General features: G+C 45.9%; 1 protein-coding gene across 1 annotated transcript in view; it reads left to right on the top strand.

Annotated features, from left to right (window-relative positions):
- Positions 1–1,782: 1,782 nt before the first annotated feature.
- HDAC9 (histone deacetylase 9) overlaps positions 1,783–22,997 on the top strand; it is a 150,553-nt gene continuing 129,338 nt past the window's right edge. Inside the window, exons 1-2 of the mRNA XM_015426220.1 lie at positions 1,783–1,835; positions 2,165–2,227. Coding sequence (XP_015281706.1) covers positions 2,206–2,227 — 22 coding nt within the window. The 5' untranslated portion in view covers positions 1,783–1,835; positions 2,165–2,205. The remainder of the gene's footprint in view (positions 1,836–2,164; positions 2,228–22,997) is intronic.

Raw genomic sequence — 22,997 nt, forward strand, 5'->3', positions numbered from 1 at the left:
CTGTTTTGACTGGGTACGGAAATTTCATCTCTCACTAGAAGTTCTGTCCCCTTTTCTTGGCCCGAATTGGAGTCTTCTCCTAACTTCCCACTCCTCTTGCCAACTTCCCCAAGTTCTCTGTTTTTGTTGAAGCACTGTTGGTCAGGGCTGAATTCAGACTGAATTCTTCTCAGCATCCATTTCAGAAGTTTTTCTCTGTTCAACTGATGCTTACCAATCAAAGTCCTTGGAACAGCCTGTCACTCAGACTCTCTAGTTCTGTGAGAAATTAACCCTTCACAGTCCTTTACTTGTTTGTACAGCACTTCTGAGCTTTTAAGAGTGGAGTCCATCACCGGGGGGGGGGGAGTGTTGGAGTGGGTGGGCCCTTCCGTCTCTGGAATGAGATCCCCAGCTAAGTGAAATTCACAGTTTACCCATTCTCAGGTTCTTCCAGTGGCTGTTTAAAGGTGGGAGCCACCTGCCAACCACAAGCCCTCCTGGGCAATGATCTTGCCCACTTTTTTGGAGCATGAGAAGGGTGCCACATTGGGGAAAAGCCACAGGTATCCTGTTAAAAAGTTGACTTATTGGTGACCTGTTTTATTGGTGACCTGTTTTATCAAATGATAGTGTGGTGGTAAAGCTCTGTTTGCATACCTACTGCTGTATATTTGCTTAAGCTGACCAGTATCTCTGCTTAGCTTTTGTATACTTACCTACAGCATAAACAATGAAGAGCTCTCAAAAATAACATCAGCAGAGTGAGGCACACAAGCGCGTGGACCCTTTAAATATTGCCGTCGAAATCTGAAAGCAGCTATTTTAAGTCAACACTTCCTTTTATATTTAGAGTCCTCTGCAGTATAAATTGTGTAGCATTTCTCCTCTCTCTTTGCTGGGGGAGGGGGTGGAGGGAAGCGGGTACTTGTACTGTAGCTTGCAGCCGTTTCCCATGCTGTGCTGTAACAGAAAGCTGACATTAAGGGGAACAATCCACTTCAAAAGCAAAGTACCATTCTTTGTGAGATGTGTTTTGTCTCCTTGGGGGTGTGATGGTATTCAGCAGCTTCAACTTCCCCCCTCCCCCAGTTGCCTGTAGATGCTGCAACTGAAAGGCACCGGCAAGATAGTAGTGCTCCAGCGAACTAACGGCAGCGTAGCCAGAGAAACAGGCAACCAAAATAGAACATCCAGGTTTGCTGTGCGTGGGTGAAGCAGAAACCACATTCTGAGCAGAAGCTTCCACCGTTTATTATTTAAGAACCACCGGCGGTCTCTGGTCCCCTTTTGCTCTCTTTTCAGGGACTGGCTGAAAGGGGAGGGGGAAGCTTGCACTGTAATGAAGCTGGCTAATCGTGCTCACACACAGGCACGCTCACACACAGGCAGTGGGTTGAGGGACTCGCTTCGGAGGGATCGCACTTGGAGACCTGCTGCTTGAAAGACACAGACTGGCCAGCTGGGTTAGCTGAGGTATTTTTAAATGCATTCATGCAGGCTCCAATCATCCGGCCCTGCGTGACCTATTTTTGGCTCTGGCCAGCCATTGTTCTATTTCTGTTGCCTGTGGGCCAGGCTGTTGTTGATCCGTATGCAAATGAGCTTGCACTGCCTGCTGCCAACTTTGCAGAGGGAGGGAAAGAAAAGAGGAGAGACAGAGACACTTGCCAGGGCAGGGAGTAATTGAAACTTAAACCCCCAGGGATTCAAGTCCCTAGAAACTGGGCTTGCTTGTTGTTGTTTTTAAGTGGTTTTATTTCTCTCACTGGCCTCCCAAGAATAACCTGAGGGAGAGCTATATCCTTCTTCCACCTGCTCTTGGCTTGCAGAACATAGCTCGCTTAACCAAAGAGGTGCATAATAAGCCATGCCTTTTAAAAATATATAGATTATTTCTTGTTATCTTGTAGCAGCAGGGTGGAATTGTCACTGAGCTGGATTGCTATTATAACTGGTGCTTTAAAAATCTTGGTGTATAAGTATCATATCTTCATTTGGGTAATTTGTGCAATTAGTATTATTTTTAAAGATCCCCTCCTCCCGAGGAGGAGGAAACAGGAGCAAAAGGGGTCGTTTCTAACGCCTCTGAACGGCTGGTGATGAATCTTTCATGTAGCTGAAGTACAGACTGATTGGGATATGCTGCAGACAATTGACGAGAGTGAATCCTGTCTTTTCTCAGATGGAGTTTCCGGACGTGAGCGGCTCCTGGCTCAGCAAAGAATGCACAGCATGATCAGCTCAGGTAAGAGGACCGCTGACTCTTTGCCTTGAGATCTTCTGACTTCTTTAGGAAATAAATAAAACATGTGAAAAGTGAAGAAGTTGCCACTGACAGAAATGAGATCTGTCATTTTTCCCCTTTCATTTTCAGCTTCTTGTTCAATGAGCAGCTTCACAACACAATTAGCTTAGACAGATATCTTTCTGCCCTCCTTTTGTGGCTTGTGTTTCCCACATCCAAGCCTCAAAACTCATGCAAATTTCCTTTCTTGCATGTTCCTTTCCTGTCTGTGATGGGGGGGGGGGTGTCGAGCTGTAGTCTGATACACATTTGAATATGAGTCTTTTGGCTGCAGTCCTCAGCACACCAAGATCAATCCAAATCAGTAAGGCTTACTTCTGAGTATATGTACTGATGATTATGGGACCAGGTTGCAATGTTAAAATTACTTTGTCGTATGCTACTGAGGATTGGAGGGGGATGGGGTTGAGTGCTTGTTTGGATGGATACCAATGCTAATAGCTACCAGCAGAATCGGAAGGGAAAAATGACTTTATTCTTTTGTAGTACAGTGTAGTTCTAAATACCTTCAGTAATGGTATGTCTGAAAACATCACAATAATGCAAGAATGTTGCTAAAGCACCCATTTGGATACCTTAATGGTGTTTTGAAAGGTTACTGTAAAGTTCATCTGTTTGGATCAATTTGTTGTTCATTCCAGCTACTTTTAAAAGTATTTGGGAACATTCAAATGTTCGATGGGATGACACACTGAAAGGAACAGAAGCAGGTGTTTCAAAGAAGTAGTCACAGAGCTGTTGTTAACTCTTCTTGTTTTGAGAATCTCGGCTGGGTTCTGTGATGGCTGTTCACGGGATCTGTGAAAAACACAGCAACTGAAATTACAGAGAGATTTTCTTTCATCAGACAATTAAGATATTGATAAATATGTAAATAGTCTAGAATGCAGGCTTCAGTAGCTGTCCTTGTTTGGCCTAATATGATCCAGTTGGGGTTATAATGTTGTTTGATTATAATGAAGTCCTCTGCTTTGTGCCTTAGCTACAGTTCTCTTTGTCATTCATTTTTAATTGCATAAGTCTTGCTCATCTGATTTGTATGATTGGTTGCATACTCTTATTCAAACCTTCAAGTGGCTTGCAAGTGTAATTTTCTGCATGGAAAAGAAAGGCTTGGTTGACAGCCTGCCCATTATGATGTTCTTACTCCCAGGGCACCTGGTGATACGGTTTCAAAATAGCTGTGACTTGTTCACCTGTTGCCTTTCTTGTTTTGTAGGTAAAACTAAGCCTAGAGATGGACTCATGGGTAATTTCAGGGGATATGTTCAATGGGCAGCTTTAGCCAGAAGTGTAGGAGGCAGGATATACTGCTGGGTGCCTCCAACAGCTGATTTACAAATTAACAAGAGCTGATGCCTCTTGTTTTGTTTTGTAGGCTCAAAGTGTGACTCATGACATGCACATTGTGCTTAGCTTTGTTTCTGTGCCTTTAACAAACGCATAGCAAGCATAAGTCAGCAGCTGATGCTTTCCTAGCAACTCTGTGCTAGAAGAAAGTCATACCTGTTGATTTCTGACTACTGTGCCACAGTTAAAGGGACAAGGCCTCTCTGACCATACAGAAGGCCATCATCATCCACTGCACAGCCTGTGATTATTGCTTCTTGTGGGTGTTAGATGAGGAGGAGAGTGGGGGCCATAGACTGTTCTGTTCACAATAGTACATCACCCCCCACCAAAGTTTTGATGAGGCCATACCTCATAACAGGTTGCAAAAAGAAGCAAGTCAGAGGTGTATTTGGCATTATAGAACTAAACTGACTTTACAAAGAGCTTTGTCATTGGAGGTAAATGTACTTTTTGATTGGTTTTGGCTGAGAAAATATTGAGAAGTTTCTTCATCTGAAATGGTCAGATTTTCTACATTACAGCCATGGTATCGGAAAGATGCAGCTTTGCAGACCTTGGTAGCAGTAAGGCATAACAAACAACATGACATCAAATGCTTTTGGGAATCCATTCATTATACTGAAAGGTTAACTCTCTCTGTTCTCCATGCACTCTTAACTCTAGCGGCTATAACAGTGTACTCCCATACAAAGTGACTCCAGTTGGTAGCTACACAGAAGCTATAGATTGTTAACAATGAGTAAGACACCCTCCCAGTTTAAGAATGAATAAGACACCCTCGCAGTTTAAGAGAATAATAATTTTTTCATATAGTGTGTGTGTGTGTGTATAAAATCTTAACATAGTCAAAAGAAAGCAAAGAGGTATCCATTTCTCCCCAAATCTGTTAGTGTATGAAGTAATTATTATATTTGTATCTGTAACTATAGATAGATATAGAGCTATTGTAATGTATTGAAATAATTACATGAATCACCTCATAGGACTCCCATGTTAAGCTTCGAGCCAGACCAGGGCTCCTCTGAGCGAACTTCCTATTGGTCGCTTCGTAACAGCGACCAATCAGAACGATACCATTCCCTAGGAGGGAAAGACTCCCATTGGTCTTTATCCTAGCAATCTCATTGGTTGTTATTTGTAAATAGGCGTGGCTACATTAGCCCGGTTATGTTTAAAAGGAGCATAAGCTCCCACTGTTTTCTGTTCTGGTTTCTTACTGAGTTAGTGCTTGCTCGTTACTTCCAATAAAGCTGAATCACTTGCTGAATCACTGTACGAGTCCTTTGTTAGCGCGATCTAACAATTGGCGACGAGGGTGGGATGTTAGAGCAGGTAGGCAGCCCTGCGGACATCCACACTTCGGACTCGGAAGAAAGCGGGCAGAGCACAGCAGCCGATCCGGCGGAGGCGCCACCAGCTCCGGTGCCCAAGTCTCCCACGATGGCTGGAAGCCAGAAGTGCGAGTGCTTCGAACCCTCCTCAGAAGACTGGGACTCCTACCTGTCCAGGTTCGAGTTCCATCTGGAGACACACGACATTACAGACGAGGCCAAGAAACGGGCGTGCCTCCTGAGTTCCTGCGGGAAGGGGACCTTCGACATAGCCAGGTCGTTGGTGGCCCCAACTGATATAAAGACTGTCACCTACGCTGACATCACGGAGAAGCTTAAGGCTCACTATTCTCCACAACCGTCGGAGATCGCCTGCCGGCACGCTTTTTACAAGCGGAACCAGGCCGGAGGCGAGACCATCGCAGATTTCGTGGCGGCCCTTCGCAAAGCCGCACGGCCATGTAATTTCCACAACGTGGAGGAAGCCCTCAGAGACCGTCTCGTCTGCGGTCTCAAAGATGAAAGGCTGCAACAGAGGCTGTTCGCCCGCACCACCCTGACCTGGGCAGTGGCCTACGAAGAGGCCGTGGCCGCGGAAGCAGCGGAGAAGTCCACGAAGGAGGTCCGCCAGCGGGTGGCAGAGCCCAGTATACACGCTCAACGAGACAGCGAGGGCGAAGACGCGGATGATGACGTCAACGCGGTTCGAGGCAAGCGGACCCCAGCGAAGACTACCAACGTCAAGCCTTGCTCCGGTTGTGGCGGGAAACACCAGCGCGACTCCTGTTGGGCTCGTGATGTCGACTGCAGAGCGTGTGGGCGGCGTGGTCATCTGGCCAGAGTCTGCAGATCAGCAAAGAAGGATCCCTCAACTAACAACCGGTCAGCGCAGAGGGGCACTCCAGTCAGCACCCAAGGCAAGACCCGTTCCTCAGCATCGGAAGCAAGCTGCCAGTTGACGGCGACCTTGTCGAGCGCATCGGCCGTAAATCGCACCAGCAGCCAGGGCAAGATCACCGTGACTCCACTCCTCGACGGCCGACCCTGTACAATGGAGGTGGACTCAGGATCGTCCGTGACGGTGATTTCTGCCGCGTCCTGGCGCCAGTTGTTCCCGAACCGAAGCCGGCGGCGGCTCCAGCCTGCGGGAACCAGAGTGTCCGACTTCCAGGGCAACCGAATTCCCTTGGCCGGACGGGACTCTGTTACTGTTGAGTATAAGGGGAAATGTGTTAAACTGTCATTCCTGATTGCAGAGGGAGACCGGGTTAACCTGCTAGGGTTAGATTGGTTTGAGCCATTGGGCATTGGTATTTCTGGGATTAACAGGATGTCTGAAAATAAATGGGGCATGCTGTACGACCTGTTCCCTGATGTATTTGCCGAAGGGTTGGGGAGGTACAAGGGCCCCCCGGTTGCGTTTGACTTAGATCCGTCAGTCAAACCTATTAGGTTGAAGTATCGGAAAGTACCTGTGTCTCTCAAACATAAGGTGGAAAAAGAGATTGACAAACTAGTTGAGCAAGGGGTTTTAGAGCCAGTACCATACAGCAAATGGGAGACCCCGATCGTAACCCCTGTCAAATCAGATGGGTCCATACGACTATGCGCCGATTACAAATGTACGATTAACAAGGCGCTGCAGCAACATTCGTACCCGGTCCCGGTAATAAGCCACATTTTGGCTTCCCTGGGGGGTGGCAAGATTTTCGCCAAATTTGACCTGGCCCAGGCATACCAGCAGTTGCCTGTCACCCCGGAGGCTGCCGAGGCCCAAACAATTGTAACCCACCAAGGGGCTTTTAAAGTGAACAGGCTGCAATTCGGGGTCAACGTAGCACCTGGGATTTTTCAGGGCCTCATGGAACGTCTACTAAGGGGGGTACCTGGCACAGTGCCCTATTTTGACGACGTGCTGATTGCGGGCGGGTCTGAACAGGAACTACTGGACCGGGTTAAAGAGGTCCTCAGGCGTTTTCAAAATGCCGGTCTCAGAGTTAAGCGCTCAAAATGCACGCTCGGGGTGGAAAGTGTGGACTTCCTGGGGTTTCGCATTGACGCAGAGGGAGTCCACCCCACGGATGAGAAGGTATCTGCAATCCAAAACGCCCCCAGGCCGGTGAGTAAGAAGGAGCTCCAATCCTTTTTAGGACTCCTGAATTTTTATCATGCGTTTTTACCGCATAAGGCATCAGTGGCGGCCCCTTTGCACGCGCTTTTGCACAAGGAGGCAAAATGGAAGTGGGGGCAGGCCGAGGAAAAGGCTTTTGTGGGAGTCAAGGAGCTGCTGACATCTAATGCCGTACTCACGCATTATGATGAACACAAGCTCCTGGTGTTAGCTGCTGACGCTTCACCTTTTGGAGTAGGCGCAGTTTTAAGCCATCTGATGCCTGATGGGAGCGAAGCGCCTATCGCTTTTTATTCTAGATCACTATCTGCGGCAGAGCGGAACTATGCCCAGATAGACAAGGAGGGTCTGGCGTTGGTAGCGGCTGTCAAAAAGTTCCATGATTTTATTTTTGGCAGACGATTTTTGCTGGTCACTGACCACAAGCCGCTACTGGGGATTTTTGCGCCCGATAAGCAATTGCCAAACATCATGTCCCCACGCATGCTTAGATGGGCGATATTTTTGCAGGCTTATGATTTTGACTTAGAGCACCGGCCTGGGAAAGCGATTGGGCATGCGGATGCCCTCAGCCGGTGCCCGGTGCCGGACATTGGCGCAGACCCTGCCCCCGCCTGTGAGGTCTTGGCAATTGAGGAGCTTCCTCGACCCCCGGTATCATCCAGGGACATTGCAGCACACACGGCCAAGGATAGCGTGCTGTCCCGAGTATTAAACTGGGTTTGGAGGGGGTGGCCGGTTGGAAGCGTTGAACCGGAGTTCGGCCCTTACAAAAGCCGTCAAAATGAACTATCCATTTCTAAGGGCTGTGTATTATGGGGGAACAGGGTGGTGGTTCCTGACAAACTCAGGACGAGAGTGTTAGAGTCGCTGCACGAGGGTCACCCCGGTATGGTACACACCAAAGCGTTGGCCAGAGGGTATGTCTGGTGGCCGGGGCTGGACAAAGAGATCGAAGAATGGGTACGAGGGTGTCCCAAATGCCAGCAAGTCAGACCCGATCCCCCACAAGCTACACCCCAAGGCTGGGAGTCATCTGGTAAACCCTGGGCCAGATTGCATATAGATTTTGCTGGCCCTCTCCAAGGGCAAATGTTCCTAATTGTGGTGGACGCTATGTCCAAATGGCTGGAGGTCGTGCATATGAAATCGACCACATCACTTGCTGTGATCCATGCGCTCCGCCGACTTTTTGCCACCCACGGGTTGCCTGACGTCATCGTCAGTGACAACGGGCCTCAATTTGTGTCTGAGGAATTTAGGCTCTTCCTCACGAGTAATGGCATACGCCAAATGACTTCGGCCCCTTTCCATCCGGCATCTAATGGCCAAGCCGAACGGATGGTCAGGACGGCCAAAGAGGCCCTGGGTAAAATGGACGAAGGGGACTGGAGCCAGAGGCTGGGCTCCTTTCTTTTGCTGCAGCACACCACCCCCTGTAGTGCTACAGGCCGTAGTCCGGCCGAATTGTTAATGGGGCGGAGACTCACGACCCGTTTGAACCGAATGCACCCAGACCTCACTGAAGAGCAATCCGAGCGTACCACGGCGCAACCGAAGGTGCGCATGTTTGAAAAAGGGGACAAGGTTTTCGCACGAAATTATGCAAACGGGCACTTATGGCTTCCTGGGGTTATATCCGACTCTGTGGGTACTCGAATGTATGTGGTGCAGTTAGCTGACGGTCGAATATGGCGGCGCCACATAGATCAGTTAAGGAGACGTTGGGCTAGGGACAGCGCTGACTCTCCGACGGCTGAATCCCCTGATGTCGAGTGGACACCCCCAGAGCAGGCGGTGAGTACCGAAAGGCCCGGTACTGTCCCCGAGTCAGGGCAGAACCCTGTGTGCGGGGCTGAAATCCCAGTCGAGTCTGTGCCTGATCCAGGCTGTAGTGGGCCCCACTCTGACCCACAACCTTGTCTGCCCGTGGAGCCTGCACCGCTCCGCAGGTCCCAGCGTTCGCGGCAAATGCCGACTTATCTGAAGGACTATGAGTGTAAATACTGTTGGAATAACTGATGTACAAAGGTTGATTGCATGTTTGTAAATAATAAAACAATTGGGATGATGGCTTAACTTAGGGGGGAGGAATTGTAATGTATTGAAATAATTACATGAATCACCTCATAGGACTCCCATGTTAAGCTTCGAGCCAGACCAGGGCTCCTCTGAGCGAACTTCCTATTGGTCGCTTCGTAACAGCGACCAATCAGAACGATACCATTCCCTAGGAGGGAAAGACTCCCATTGGTCTTTATTCTAGCAATCTCATTGGTTGTTATTTGTAAATAGGCGTGGCTACATTAGCCCGGTTATGTTTAAAAGGAGCATAAGCTCCCACTGTTTTCTGTTCTGGTTTCTTACTGAGTTAGTGCTTGCTCGTTACTTCCAATAAAGCTGAATCACTTGCTGAATCACTGTACGAGTCCTTTGTTAGCGCGATCTAACAGCTATATTAAAGTCATGTGACTCCTGCAGTCTGTGCTAGGCAGAACTATAAGCATCAGTGTATGATGTCTTCTTTGGAAACAGAGTCTGTACTTGGAAGCACTTGTCCTTAAGTTAATGTGAAGGACCTCTAGTTTAAGGTTAATTTATGTGTTAATTGTTTATTGTAAAGTTTAAAATTACACAGAAAAAGGAGGAAAAAATAGCACTTTTAGGATTATGCTCCCATTATGGACTCTCTAGTGCCCACACCTTCTATCTCTCAAAGGTGGCAGGAGAGTCAGAAGGATGTCATTACATTAGAAAGGAAAGGATAGGCATTAGCAGAGCAAAACAGGAGGGACCAAGAAAGAGGAGATGACAAAAAGAGTGCGAAAGAGCGTGAGGCTGGTTGGAGAGGCAGAAAGGAAGGGGGTAGCAAGGGGCACTAAAGGTACAGAGGAGTGGAAATAACTGGGTTGCTAGCAAAAGAATGGCAACAGGCAGACATGGAGTAAGCAGGAGACCCGAGGTATCTTTTGCCACTAGCATTGCACACACAGCTAGTCTAAAAACCTTCAGGCTCCACTTGAGGAAGGTAGCAAGAGGAGAAAGCATGTGGGGTTGCCTGGCAACTGCCAAAATGCTTGCCTGCTGTTTCTGGGCTGCTGCATGCTTTCTGCTTTCCCTGCCTCTCTTGGAAGATGCCCAGGCAGACACAAGGGTGATGGCTCCAGACTACCAGATTTGGTATGTGTATCCCGGCAGCAGCTCCTAGTATAGGGTGGAAGGGATTTCCAGGGACCCTCACAAACTGCTTGTGCCTTTTTGATTTCAGCTTTCAACCATTAGTTTCTGCTTTTCTTTCAGCACTGTGGCAAACCATCTAACAGAATTTTATGAGTACAGAGATAGCTTGAACTTGAAGATCTGTGCACACCCTATATGTATTCTTTATAGCCTTTATATTTTATTGTGAAAGAAAGTATAGTGCATAAGATTGCTATTGCTGTCTACTGGTCTTCTCATTTTTAATGCATAAGAATTTAGCTCATGAAAATATTCTCTATTATTTTTTTACCTCCATGCAGGGGGAAAAATTAATCTGCTACATTTTGGCATGTTGGGCTGATGTTCAGCGTAAGGCTCACAAATCTGGTATAAAGCTATAGTCCAAAGGATCATGCATTGAACCATAGGATATGTTTGTTTTCTGTCTGCTTGTTTTTCTTACACCACGATCCTGAGTAGGCTTCCTTTGAAATTAGGGTTGCAGTCTCCAGGCTGGGAAATTCCTGGAGATTCGGGGCTGAGGCTTGGAGAGGTCAGGGTTTGGTGGAGGGGCCTTAATGAAGTCTAATGCCACAGTCCATTCTCCAAAGCAGCCATTTTCTCCGGGGAACTGATCTCTGTAAAATCAGTTATAATCCTAGGAGATCTCCTGTTTGAAATATGTTCCCTTGAAATCATGGAAACTTCTTTCAGTATCATTGTGTTTAGGATTGCTGCCAATTTTTAAAAACATTTTCTCATTTTCCCGAGTAACTGTCTGTTGAGAACTGCATGTAAGCTCCTTGCATCAGAACCCATTTGTGTGTGTGTGTCTGTGTGTCAGTTAATCTATGAAATCCTGCATGCATTGATGGTGCTGTATAGATAATATTTACTCAGTGAAAGCAGCCTGGCGTATCTTCGTCACCTACTGTAAAACATGAAAAAAAAGTATGGAATGAACTCCAATTCAGCATCTACTAAATAGATTCTATTTAAGTCACAAAGCCTTAAATAAACTGCAAGCATTCCTCCGCTTAGACCTCTCTCTGTAAATATATTCTATTTGAATTGCAGAGTTTGAAATAAGTAGTACAAATGCATATATATATGGACCTAGTAGGCATTTGATACTTGTTCACAAACTAAATGGTCGCAGGAGTTTCTGAGGCTATGAGGGTCATGAAATATTGCTGTCATCTGAAGCAGCACTTCTAGAATTCCCTTAATTACTGCTTCCTCTGTTTGCCTCTCTCTCACCCTGCAGGGCATATTATGAATGGGATGAATTGGATAGGTACCAATCAAAAGTCAGGTTATGAATAGGACATTCTAGACTGGCGCCAAAGACAGACACTTACAGGCTACTGCATGATAATGAGATTACTAAAGATGTTGCCATAAACTCTCTCTCTGTTTTAATGCTATGCAATGTTTGCCAGTAGGAAAAATGTTGATCAGAATAACTTTGTCAAACTTGTCTATTATTTTAGGGATAACAAAAAGAATTCCTAATAAACTATGTGAGGGAGATCCTAGATTCTTCTTACAATGTTTCTCACAATAGTCATCTTAAAGGTGGCAGTCAAGCACCCAGATCTCCCTTGACCTTAACACTTGGGCAGTGGGGACCAGTGTTTCCTCTAAGCTGAGTTAGTGTGAGCTAGCTCACAGTTTTTTAACCTCCAGCTCAGACATCTTTGTCTCAGCTCCGGAAGGATGGCTCCAGAGCAAACTAATTTATGCAGCAGCCAAATCGCTCGCTCACAACTTTAATGCCAGTAGCTCACAAAGTAGAATTTTTGCTCACAAGACTCCACAGCTTAGAGGGAGCATTGGTGGGGACATAAGTATAGATAAGCAGACGTGCAGAAATTTTAAAGCTTCTGAAAGTGTTAGTGGTTGTGCAAAGGAAGGGCAAAGTGGCAGGGAGTGTGATATGGTCCTTGCAAGCACTGTTAGAAGAAGAAAGCCACATATCTTGATGATCACAGGTGGATTCAAACAAATATAATAGCATGTCAGGAGATGAATGCCCATCTAATCCCATACCATGGTCCAGTTGACAGCACCAAAGCAACTCATACAATTCATCCAACATGATGTTGATGGAGCATGGATTTATTACAGAAACATTCCAGCCAACCAAGAATCCTCAGGTGGCTCAAGCAGGTGAACCAAGTCACAGCCTCCTACTTCCCGTCCCTACCTACATCTTTAGTAAGTTTGGCCAGATTTAAGAATTTTTTCCAGGTTGCCTAAGAGCATGTTGGCCTTCTCTTCAGAAGGCAAATGCTATTTTCTTGATGGGAATGGCAAGTTGGTACCACAAAATGTTATCTCATCAATGCTCTAAACCCACCTTTTAGTTAGTTAGTTAGTTAGTTAGTTAGACTTTTAGGCTGCCATCTCCACCAGTAAAACAGAGCTCAGGGCAGTGCACAACAATGATAAAATTACAAAAAAATTACAAAAATTCAGAATTTAAAATAGTGCATACAATATAGTTCACATAAAATGCATATCACTGCAGCCTAATCCGATTTGATGGCAGTAATTCCTGGAAATGTTGTTACCTTGTAGAGGAGGAAAGTGGGAGAAGGAGTGCCAGACTAGACTGAGGACAGCTGGATGTCTCTTGCCAGGTCCAATCAGGAAGTTTTTATCTCCTGAGTGTAAAGCTCTTCTGGAGGTATAAAAAATAAAAACTCTAGACACTTTCAATGCTATGGAGCAGATGGTCACAGAACCTACCAGGGAGAGGCGATTCTGGATTTGGTCCTAAGTAATATCCAAGACCTGGTGAGAGACATAAAAGTGATTGCTCCACTTTGGAACAGTGACCATAACGTTATTGAGTTCAACATTTGTATAAATAGGGAGTTGCCCAGTAAGACCAACACAACCACTTTTAATTTTAAAAGGGGTAACATCTCTGGAATGATGGAACATGTAGGAGGAAACTGAAAGGAAAAGTAGAAAGGGCCAAAACCATTGGAGAAGCTTGGAGAGTATTTAAAACTACAATCCTAGAAGCTCAGAAAAAATAGATACTGCAGGTTAGGAAAGGCACAAAAAGGCCTGCATGGTTAACAAAGTAGAGGAAGATGTAAAAGGTAAGAAGGATTCCTTTAAGCAGTGGAAAGCTAGTCTCAGTGAGGTTGATAAAAGGGAACCTGTTAGTGTTCTTTGATGGAGTGAACAAACTTGTGGACAAGGGGGACCCAATAGATGTTGTTTACCTTGACTTCCAGAAAGCTTTTGATAAAGTTCCTCATCAAAGGCTCCTAAGTAAGCTCAATAGTTATGGGATAAAAGGACAAGTCCTCTTGTGGATCAAAAACTGGCTAATTAATAGGAAACAGCTGAGTATAAATGGGCAATTTTCACAGTGAAGGGTGGTCAGCAGTGGGGTACTGCAGGGCTCAGTACTGGGTCTGATGCTTTTAAACTTGTTCATTAATGATTTGGAGATGGGAGTAAGCAGTGAAGTGGCTAAATTTGCAGATGATACGAAGTTGTTCAGGGTGGTTTGTGAGGCACTCCAAAGGGATCAACATGGCAAATGGGGTTCAGTGTGGCCAAGTGAAAAGTGATGCACATTGGTGCCAAAAGTCCTAACTATAAATACACGTTGATGGGGTCCAAACTGGCAGAGGCTGACCAAGAGAAAGATCTTGAACTCATAGTAGATCACTTACTGAAAATGCTGAGATAGTGTGCGACTGCAATAAAAAAGGCCAACACTATGTTGGGGATTATTAGGAAAGGAATTGAAAACAAATCAGCTAGTATCATAATGCCCCTGTATAAATCGATGGTGAGACCTCATTTGGAATACTGTGTGCAATTCTGGTCACCATACCTCAGAAAGGGTATTATAGCATTGGAAAAAGTGCAGAAAAGGGCAACTCGAATGATATGAAGAAAGGTTAAAGCGCTTGGGGCTCTTTAGCTTTGAGAAATGATGACTGAGGGGTGACATGATCGAGGTTTACAAGATTATGCATGGGATAGAACAGGTAGAGAAAGAAGTACTTTTCTCCCTTTCTGACAGTACAAGAACTCATGGGCACTCAATGAAATTGCTGAGCAGTTGGGTTAGAATGGATAAAAAGAAATACTTCTTCACCCAAGGAGTGATTAACACATGGAATTCACTGCCACAGGAAGTGGTGGCGGCTACAAGCATGGACGGCTTCAAGAGGGAATTAGATAAGCATATGGAGCAGAGGTCCATCAGTGGCTATTAGCCACAAGGTATAGATAGGAACTGTCAGTCTGGGGCAAGTGATGCACTATATTCTTGGTGCTTGGGAGGGCAACAGTAGGAGGGCTTCTAGTGTTCTGGCTTCACTGCTGGACCTCCTGATGGCACCTGGTATTTTTGGCCACTTTGTGACAGTGTTGGACTCGATGGGCCCTTGGCCTGATCCAACATTGTCTTCTCTTATGTTCTTATGTTAAATCTGAGTGTCCAGGAATTCCAATAAATCTCTTACAGTTTTGCCTCAGGTGCATGTTTTATTTTAATTTTTACTGGACAGTTCCTTGTTTTCCAGTTGGAGATTACGTGCTTTGTAGGTCTCTTCATATTGGGGAGTAGGGGCAGAACATCTTCTTTGCATGCCAAAGGTCTCAGGTTCAGTCTCTAGAAACTCCAGTTAGAAGGACCAGGCAGTAGGTGATGTGAAAGACCTCCACCTAGATCTCTGGAGAGCTGCTGTCAGTCAGACTGATGTTGATAGATGAATTATCTGACTCAATATCAGCAGTAGTGTTGTGTGTGCATGCTACATATTTTAGGTGTCTGTTGTCCACCCATTCATCTTAGTCTCTTCTTCTGTCATTCTTTTGATGTGGCAGTCTGAGCCTGCTATTTCCATATGAGTATCCACAGATGTGGGGGGCCGTGGTGGCTCAGAGGTTAAGATGCTGAGCTGCAGACTGGAAGATCGGTAGCTCAACAGTTCGAGACCTAAGTGTCGCATGATGGAGTGAGCTCCTGTCTCTGGCCCCAGCTGCTCCCAACCTAGCAGTTCGAAAGCAAGAAATTGCAAGTAGATAAATAGGTACCACTTTGGTGGGAAGGTAACAGTGTTCCATGCGCCTCGGTGTTTAGTCATGCCAACCACATGACCACAGAGGAGTCTTTGGACAATGATGGCTCTTCGGCTTGGAAATGGAGATGAGCACCACCCCCTAGAGTTCAATTCGACTACCTTTCGAGCAAGGGAAACCTTTACCTTTACTATCAGCAGATGTGGTTGAGGTTTTGCTTTTGTGATGTAAATACTTGCCTGTCTGTTTTCTTCCCTATATGCCATCACAACAGACTATACCAGTTCCTTTTCAGCAGGCACTGGCAGATGCCACATGTTTTTCTGTTGTTGGCAAAAAGGTTCCGAGCATTCATGCATTCATAATGGCTACAGTCCTGAGGTTTCAAGACTCAGGGCTTTTCCCCAGGAGCAGATATTAGCATGACACATTCTGCAAGCTCAGCAAACAAATCACTTATAACAATAAGGCAGTCCTGTGTATTTTTGTGTGTCCATGTGCTGAGTTATTATACAGACTTTGGGGTTGTAGTTAATATATGCATAATCGTTCCCCCTTCCTTTTGGAAATCTGTATTTTTCACCTAACAGATTTTTAGACGGGTATAGTAGGCACAACATGCCCTGTTTGTAAATAAACACGTAAGGCTTGGGTTTTGTGAGAACATCTGTGGTATCATCATTTTCCCTGAGCAATTATATCTGTGTAAATATGTTGCACGATACTGCATTCAAGAACAATAAATGTTTTAGCATGAAGAAACTTTGCTTGGCATGTAGAGATTTTCTGTACTATTTATTATATTATTTCCAAAATTTGTATGTCATTTTTCTGCCCATTGAGGACCACTAAGGTGGCTAACAGTTAAAATAAAACATTATGAAAACATATTATTGATATAATTTATTACAAATATTGTAAGCCACTGTGAACCAAGAGGAAACATGGGATATTAATGTTTTAATAAATAAAATAAAAACAATTAAAAGCAAAACTAAAATACATATTAAAAGCACGTAGAACAGTAATTCAAACATAGGGCAGGATGAAGGTATCACTGAGGAATACCAGGTGAAACAAAAAAAAGTCTTCAACTGCTAGTGGAAGACAGTGAAAGAAGAGAACAGACAAATGAGGGGAGCATTCCATAGTTTTTGGTGTCATGGCTGAAAAGGCCCTCTCTTGGGTTGCCACCCTCCTAATCTCCGAAGGCGGGGTATGGAAAGCAGGGCCTTCGAAGATGACCTTAGCAGTTGGGTAAGATTGTATGAGGGTAGGTGGTCCTTTAGGAAGGCTGGTCCCAAGCTATTTCAAGCTTCAAAGGTCAACATCAATAATTGGGCTCAGAAACAAAGTGGGAGCCAGTGTATACAAGACAAGATTGGAGTGATATGGTCCCTATGACCCACTCCAGTCAGCATCTTGGCTGCAACATTCTGTACAAATTGACATTTCAGAGCACTTTTCATGAGCAGACCCATGTAGACTACATTGCAGTAATATAGTCTAGATGTTACTAGGGCATGCACTAGACTTGCTAGATCTTTTCTGTCCAGGAACGGCTGCAGCTGGCTAATAAACTGAAACTGGTAAAAGGTCCACCTAGGCACAGCAGCCACCTGCTCATCCAGCAGTAGGCCCAAGCACTAGTATCACTACTGCATTAAAACAAAAAGAATCTGCATGGACTATGAGCTGGCTCCCAGTATACTCCCATGGAACAGCCTTTGATTAACTGAAGGAATCTTCCTGGTAATTAAGAACTCCATCCATTCACAGTACTGCCTGTGACTGGGTCATTCCTCCATGACTGGAAGGGCAGCTTTGGATTCAGCTCCATCTAGTCTGACATGTGAAAGCTTTTCTGAATTACCTCAGTTCTATGCAATGCTCATATATTAGTAAAATTCATCAATTGTGGCATCCCACCGGGTGTGTTAGTTGCAAAATATATGTATACAGACAGCATAGAGAAGACCACCATTTGCCCCCTTGACCCATGTCTGTCATGGTATAGGCCAGTGGTGACAGAATACGCCCCCCCCCCCCAGGAGATATTATCAAATTGTCCCTGAGTTTGGGGACCTTTCCTGGGGCTTTAAAGGAGGCAATGGTGAGACTGCTCTTGAAAAAGCCATCTTTGGATTCTTGGGATCTGGCCAACTACCACCCAGTGTCAAACTTCCCATTTCTGGTAGTGGTAGCAGAGCAGCTCCAGACTTTCCTAGATGACTCCTCTATCCTGGATCCATTCCAGACTGGTTTCTGCCCTGGAGAGGACTCTGGTCACCCTCATGGATTACCTCTGGAGAAACCTTGACACAAGGTGAGTCAGCACTGCTGTTATTACTAGACCTAACAGTGGTGTTTGACACAGTTGACTATGACCTTATGGCCCCACTGCCTTGCAGAGGTAGAGATAGGGAGGGCTGCTCTACGGTGGCTTTATCCCTAAGTGCAGTCCACAGGACATAATTTTCTTATGTATTGTAAGCCATAGACACTGCTGCTGATTAGCTTTTTTACTTAGTGTTTGCATGTGTGCTCATCTGTGCCCCCATCATAGATATACCTAGATTAAAACAATCTCAATTTAAATATAAAGGTGGTATTTATTGCATCATTTTATTGCTTTTTTCATTTAGAAACCCTGGGGTGAGCTGCTTTGGCTTAGGAAAATGGAATGGAGGAGGCAGAGGCCACTTCTCCCTGCCAGGCCATAACTGCGAGCCAAATTGGGCCCCTGTGGTCCTTTAAGAAGCAGTTCCCAAGAGTTTTCCTGTGGTTGCATGGAAAGCAAGTCAGGTCTGAGGATCCTGGACCTGACTCATTAGAAAACATAATATGTATTTTGGTTCTCAGAGTTATTTTCTAAGGGCATTCTACAATCCTTAGCAAGTTATCCAATACAGGCTAAATGGGTAGATTGTCTTTGTTGCCTGACGCCACTCTGAGCGGTAGCAGAAGGAAAATAAAGAAAAATAGCTGTGCTGGTGCTTTGCTTCAGGATACAACCCTGGTTCTAGGAACTGCTGGAAACTCTATAGTAGAGTTGTTCCATAGAGTTTCCAGTGATTCCTAGAGCTACCTATCGTCACTTCTAGGTTGTACCCTGAAATGAAGTAGTGATGTCAACGATGTTACTGATATCACACACACCCATATCCCTGCCTCCCAAACCTCCCACTGGTTGCAAGGCTCGGCCTGGCAACCCTAATAGAAATGCAGAAAAAAGCTGTAAACAGTTGTGTTGGTCCACAGAAAATCCAGAGCAAGAAACAAAATCCATGTCATACATTTTATGACCTTGTGTTAGGGCCAGCCAAAATGACACAAAACATTGTGCAAGCTTTCAAGTTCATCAGGACTCGTCTAGCCTGATGAAGAATTCTGATGAACTGGAAAGCTTGTACAGTGTTGTGTTATTGTAACAGAAATGCAGCCTTGCTTTGTTCCCTGGAACACAAAAAAAGTAACCTACCTCCCAGGTTTGCTATGAGGATGAATGAGATAAGAAAAATCCATTACTAGCTCTGAGCATTAGCATTGCCCTTTGGGATTAAACAGATTTTCTTTCTCCTGTTTTTGCATAATATTAGAAAGCAAATTCTCTAACAAGGGAAATCACTTAATACTTATAAAAACATTAATGCATATTCTTGTCAACAGTGGGGCATTGCACGATAGCATTTGTATGTATACATGCCTATTCACTGATTCAGTGGAAATAGGTTTGCCTGTCGTGCAGATCTACAGCATGTTAATTTAGACTACTTAGATATGATGGACCACCTTGTAATAATATTGAGCTGAAAATTTTGTGTTTTTAATTTTTTTATGCCTTTTTCATGTGTTACATGTGTTCTAAAGCAGTCTTATGGCATAATAATATAACATAAATAATTTTGTATTGGATGCTGATCTAAAGCAGAGTTTTCTGTGGAGCAGGCAGACTCCTCTGGGTCAGTTATTCTTAGCTGAGTTTATTTATATCTCATGGCATTTCAGGTCTAAGATTAGTTGGTTAGGCGTTATCATGCCATCTGAGTTACCTCCTAATATAACTCTACACCGGAATGATTATTTATAGACAGAGCATTCTGTCATTTTTTGAGTTATTTCTAGTAGTTTAAATAAAGGAGAGTAACATTGAAGAAAAACCACAGATTCCTTTCCGCTGCCAGAATAATGATAGCTGCTTGTTGAGGGGGCCATGATATTGTTCCAGACGTGTGTTTGGTAGTGGATGTGACAACCCTTTTATCTACAGCACTTTTGACTAAAATGAGATGTCCTGGGGGTATAGTGCTCTCCCGTTTGAACACAGGAAGAAGACCAAATTGAAGCACCCTGTCAGAAAGAACAGAGTATCCTGGTTGATGATGACAAGGGACATCCAGGGTCTATTTTTAGGTGACATCTCGGTCGACTTCTGCTTTCAATGTAAGCATGTCATATATGTGTAACTCCTCCAGTATCTACTTTCAATGTGGTGTGGTGGTAAAGAGTGGTGGAGTCTAATTTGGAGAGAACCAACTTTAATTCCCCACTCCTCCACCTGAAGCCTGCTGAGTGGCCCTGGGCGAGTCCTAGCTCTCTCAGAACTTTCTCAGCCCCACCTACCTCACAAGGTACCTGTTGTGGAAAGAGGGTAGGAAAGATGATTGTAAGCCACTTTGAGACTCCTTACGGTAGAGGGAAGTGGCGTATAAAAACCTACTCTTCTTCTTTTTGGTGAAAATCCACTAACCACAGCAAAATCATGGTGCCGTGTTATATGGGACAGCATCATCATGTATGCATTGTAACAAGCAGTTGCAGCACCATTTTTCTTCATCTCTTGTCTTCTAATGTGACAAATACCCACAACCCCCCTACATTTGTTTCTTACCCCTTCTTCATTTAGCATAGTCTCCTTGGCCTTATTTCTGGCTTAATCACGTAGTCTTTATGCTCAGTGAAGCCTAATTACACTTCACTTTTGCTGAAGTTAATACTACTACTTTCCCTTTCCCTTCTGTTTCAGAATCTTGATGGCAGTCAGTTGATGGCATAATAAAGAAAAAGGCAACCTGGGCTGTCCTTTTTCTCTTTTCCTTTGATAAATCTTCAAGTTTGAAAATGAAATCTCCAGAGCAGGGCCTTCACCTTGTAGCCCAGAGGCGCTGCCTGCCAATACCAGGGCACCCACTTCTAACCTGAACCAGAGACCCACAAAGTCAGGTCAAGGAAGGCACACCTGGCTTGAAACACACAGCTAGCTAAAAGCTCTGAAAATGGGTTTAATTTCAGGTGACACAAGGCAGCCCTCCAAGGTAACCTCCAACCTCCCCCTCCACCCAGCAGAGGTACACTTATGGAATAACAATGGGTTCCACCAGGTAAAGTATCTACATTTCTAAAGGCTATTCAGAGGCCACCTGGCAAATAGCCCTTCTGTCTCCAGAACTTCACCTAACCCTTTTGTGTGAAACCTATGTCTATGTGAAAATCTTTTGTCTTCACAACTGTCCTTCCTGCTCCTTCCCTCAGGATACCAAGAAAACCAATCATACTTTCAAATGTTTAGCGATTCTTCCTGATGTTAATCAGGGACCCATCTCCCACCTTTTGTCTAAACCTGGGAACGTATTCAATCTGCCATGGCAGGACCATCAGTGATCATCAAACCCATTCAACCAGCTCCAGTACAGCCACTCAGCACCTGGCTGCCACCATCATCACTATTGTGTATCCAGACTCTGGTCCGCTGAGACCTCATTGGTCACACCTAGGTTCTACCCCTCCTGGTGCCACACCCCCTTGGACCCCTTACTGGTCTAGATAATCTTTTATCTTCACCTGGGGCAAGCCCCTCAAGGTCTCCCGTTGGTCTGCATTGTTTTCCAATGTCTATATCCGTCAAGTTACATGGCCTCAGATTGTGTATGCCCCAGATGTCAACTGGCAGTTCACCCCCACACTATGTTTGGGCCATAATCTCATCTCCATGGACCCCTGTAAATCTGGACAGGTAGTATAACCCCGTAACTTACTCTTCTATTCGCTATCATAACCTCTGTTTTCTTAGTTCTGAATTGCTTTCTCTCTCTCTCTCTCTCTCTCTCTCTCTCTCTCTCTCTCTCTCTCTCTCTCTCTCTCTCTCTCTCTCTCTCTCTCTCTCTCTTGAATGCTTAGTGTGCTTGTAATTTGGGAAATTCTTCAGTAAAAACTATTTAATTTACTCTTCAAATCTGGAGTCTTCCTACTGTACTGGACCTTGGGATAAACTGGTGTGTGGTCCCTGATACCCAGGGGTCATTTAGTAGAAAAAGAGCTGCAGGAGCTCATTAGCATATGCCACACCCCCTGACATCACTAGAAGTGATGTCAGAAGGGGAAGCAGAAGGGGGGGAGGCATCTTCAAAAAGCCACCCCTTCCCTTCCCCAGCACATTAAACCCCTTCTCTCTTCGCTTCCCCGCCCGCCCGCCTTGGCAGGCCGGCTGGGGAAGGGGAGGCTTTTGAAGATGCCCCCCCTTTTTGCTTCCCCTTTGCCATCTGCACCTGCTTTTTGCATGGCAGCGAAAGAACTTCCTTGCCAGCCAGGCCTTCAGTCCTGTCCCGTACCCCCCACCGCCACCTTAAAAATCCCTGCTTCCTTGTTGTCCCATCAGAGAAGCAGAGACCAGCATCCTTCCCCTCGGGGCCAACTCTTGGGAGCAGCGTGAAAAGAAAGACTCCAGCAGCTGAGCGGCCTGCCTGTTTCCTAAGCAAGCTCCCCCCTCCGGTCGGGACTGGCTCTGCACTTGGCCAGGCGGGGCTGCTGAGCTGCGCTCCCGGCAAGAGGTGTCCCAGGGCCTCGCTCACCTGACTTCCCGGGCGGTGGTGCAGCCATCCAGCAGGAGCGTTGCCAGCTGCAGGGAGGAGAGATCTGCCAGGGCCCCCTGCCAGGAAAGGGGCAGCCGCCCCCACAGATTCTCCATGAAGAACTCCTGCAAGCAGAGAGAGACCAGGGAGGAGGAGGGGGGCAGAGTCCTGGGGGTTCTCCGGCGCCTCCTCCTCCTCCCCAGCATGGGGGGGGCAACTTACAATAACCTGGGGCGTCCAGCAGGAGGCTGTAGCTGCAGAGGAGACAGCTGATGCCAGCCACCAGGCCTTTCTGATCCTCCAGTGAGAAGCCCCACATGGCCATGGGGCTGCAGGGGGCAGCAGCTGGGGCCCTAGGTGGGAGAACTCCAGGCCCCCCTGGGCCACAGCACCAAGCGAGGAAAGGCCGCCATAATGGCATCACAACCACCACCTCAGCTGAGCTGCAGGGGGCGGGTGACAAAGGTGCCAAGTGGCACCCCACCTCCACCACTACATCATATATCAAAATGCTGCTCACATGAGAAAAACCCAGAGCTCCCAAGCCTCCTCTGGCCACAGGGATTGGGTTTGTTTTTTTTAACATTTCAACAGGCATTTTAAAAAGTGGCTTCTTCACCCCCCTGCCCATCACAGGCTGCAGTGGTCACATCCAAACGCCCACCTCCCGGGCAGAATCAGAAGGTGGCTAGGCTGGAGCTTCTCCAGAGTGCTGTCAGCAGCCCTTCTCGGTGTGCGCCAAGTGACCTTCGCCCGCTGCCGGCCCTCTTTCCCTCCCTGGTCCT

Source organism: Gekko japonicus, unplaced genomic scaffold, assembly GCF_001447785.1.
Source record: "Gekko japonicus isolate JY-2015 unplaced genomic scaffold, Gekko_japonicus_V1.1 scaffold77, whole genome shotgun sequence".
Classification (NCBI taxonomy): Eukaryota; Metazoa; Chordata; class Lepidosauria; order Squamata; family Gekkonidae; genus Gekko; species Gekko japonicus.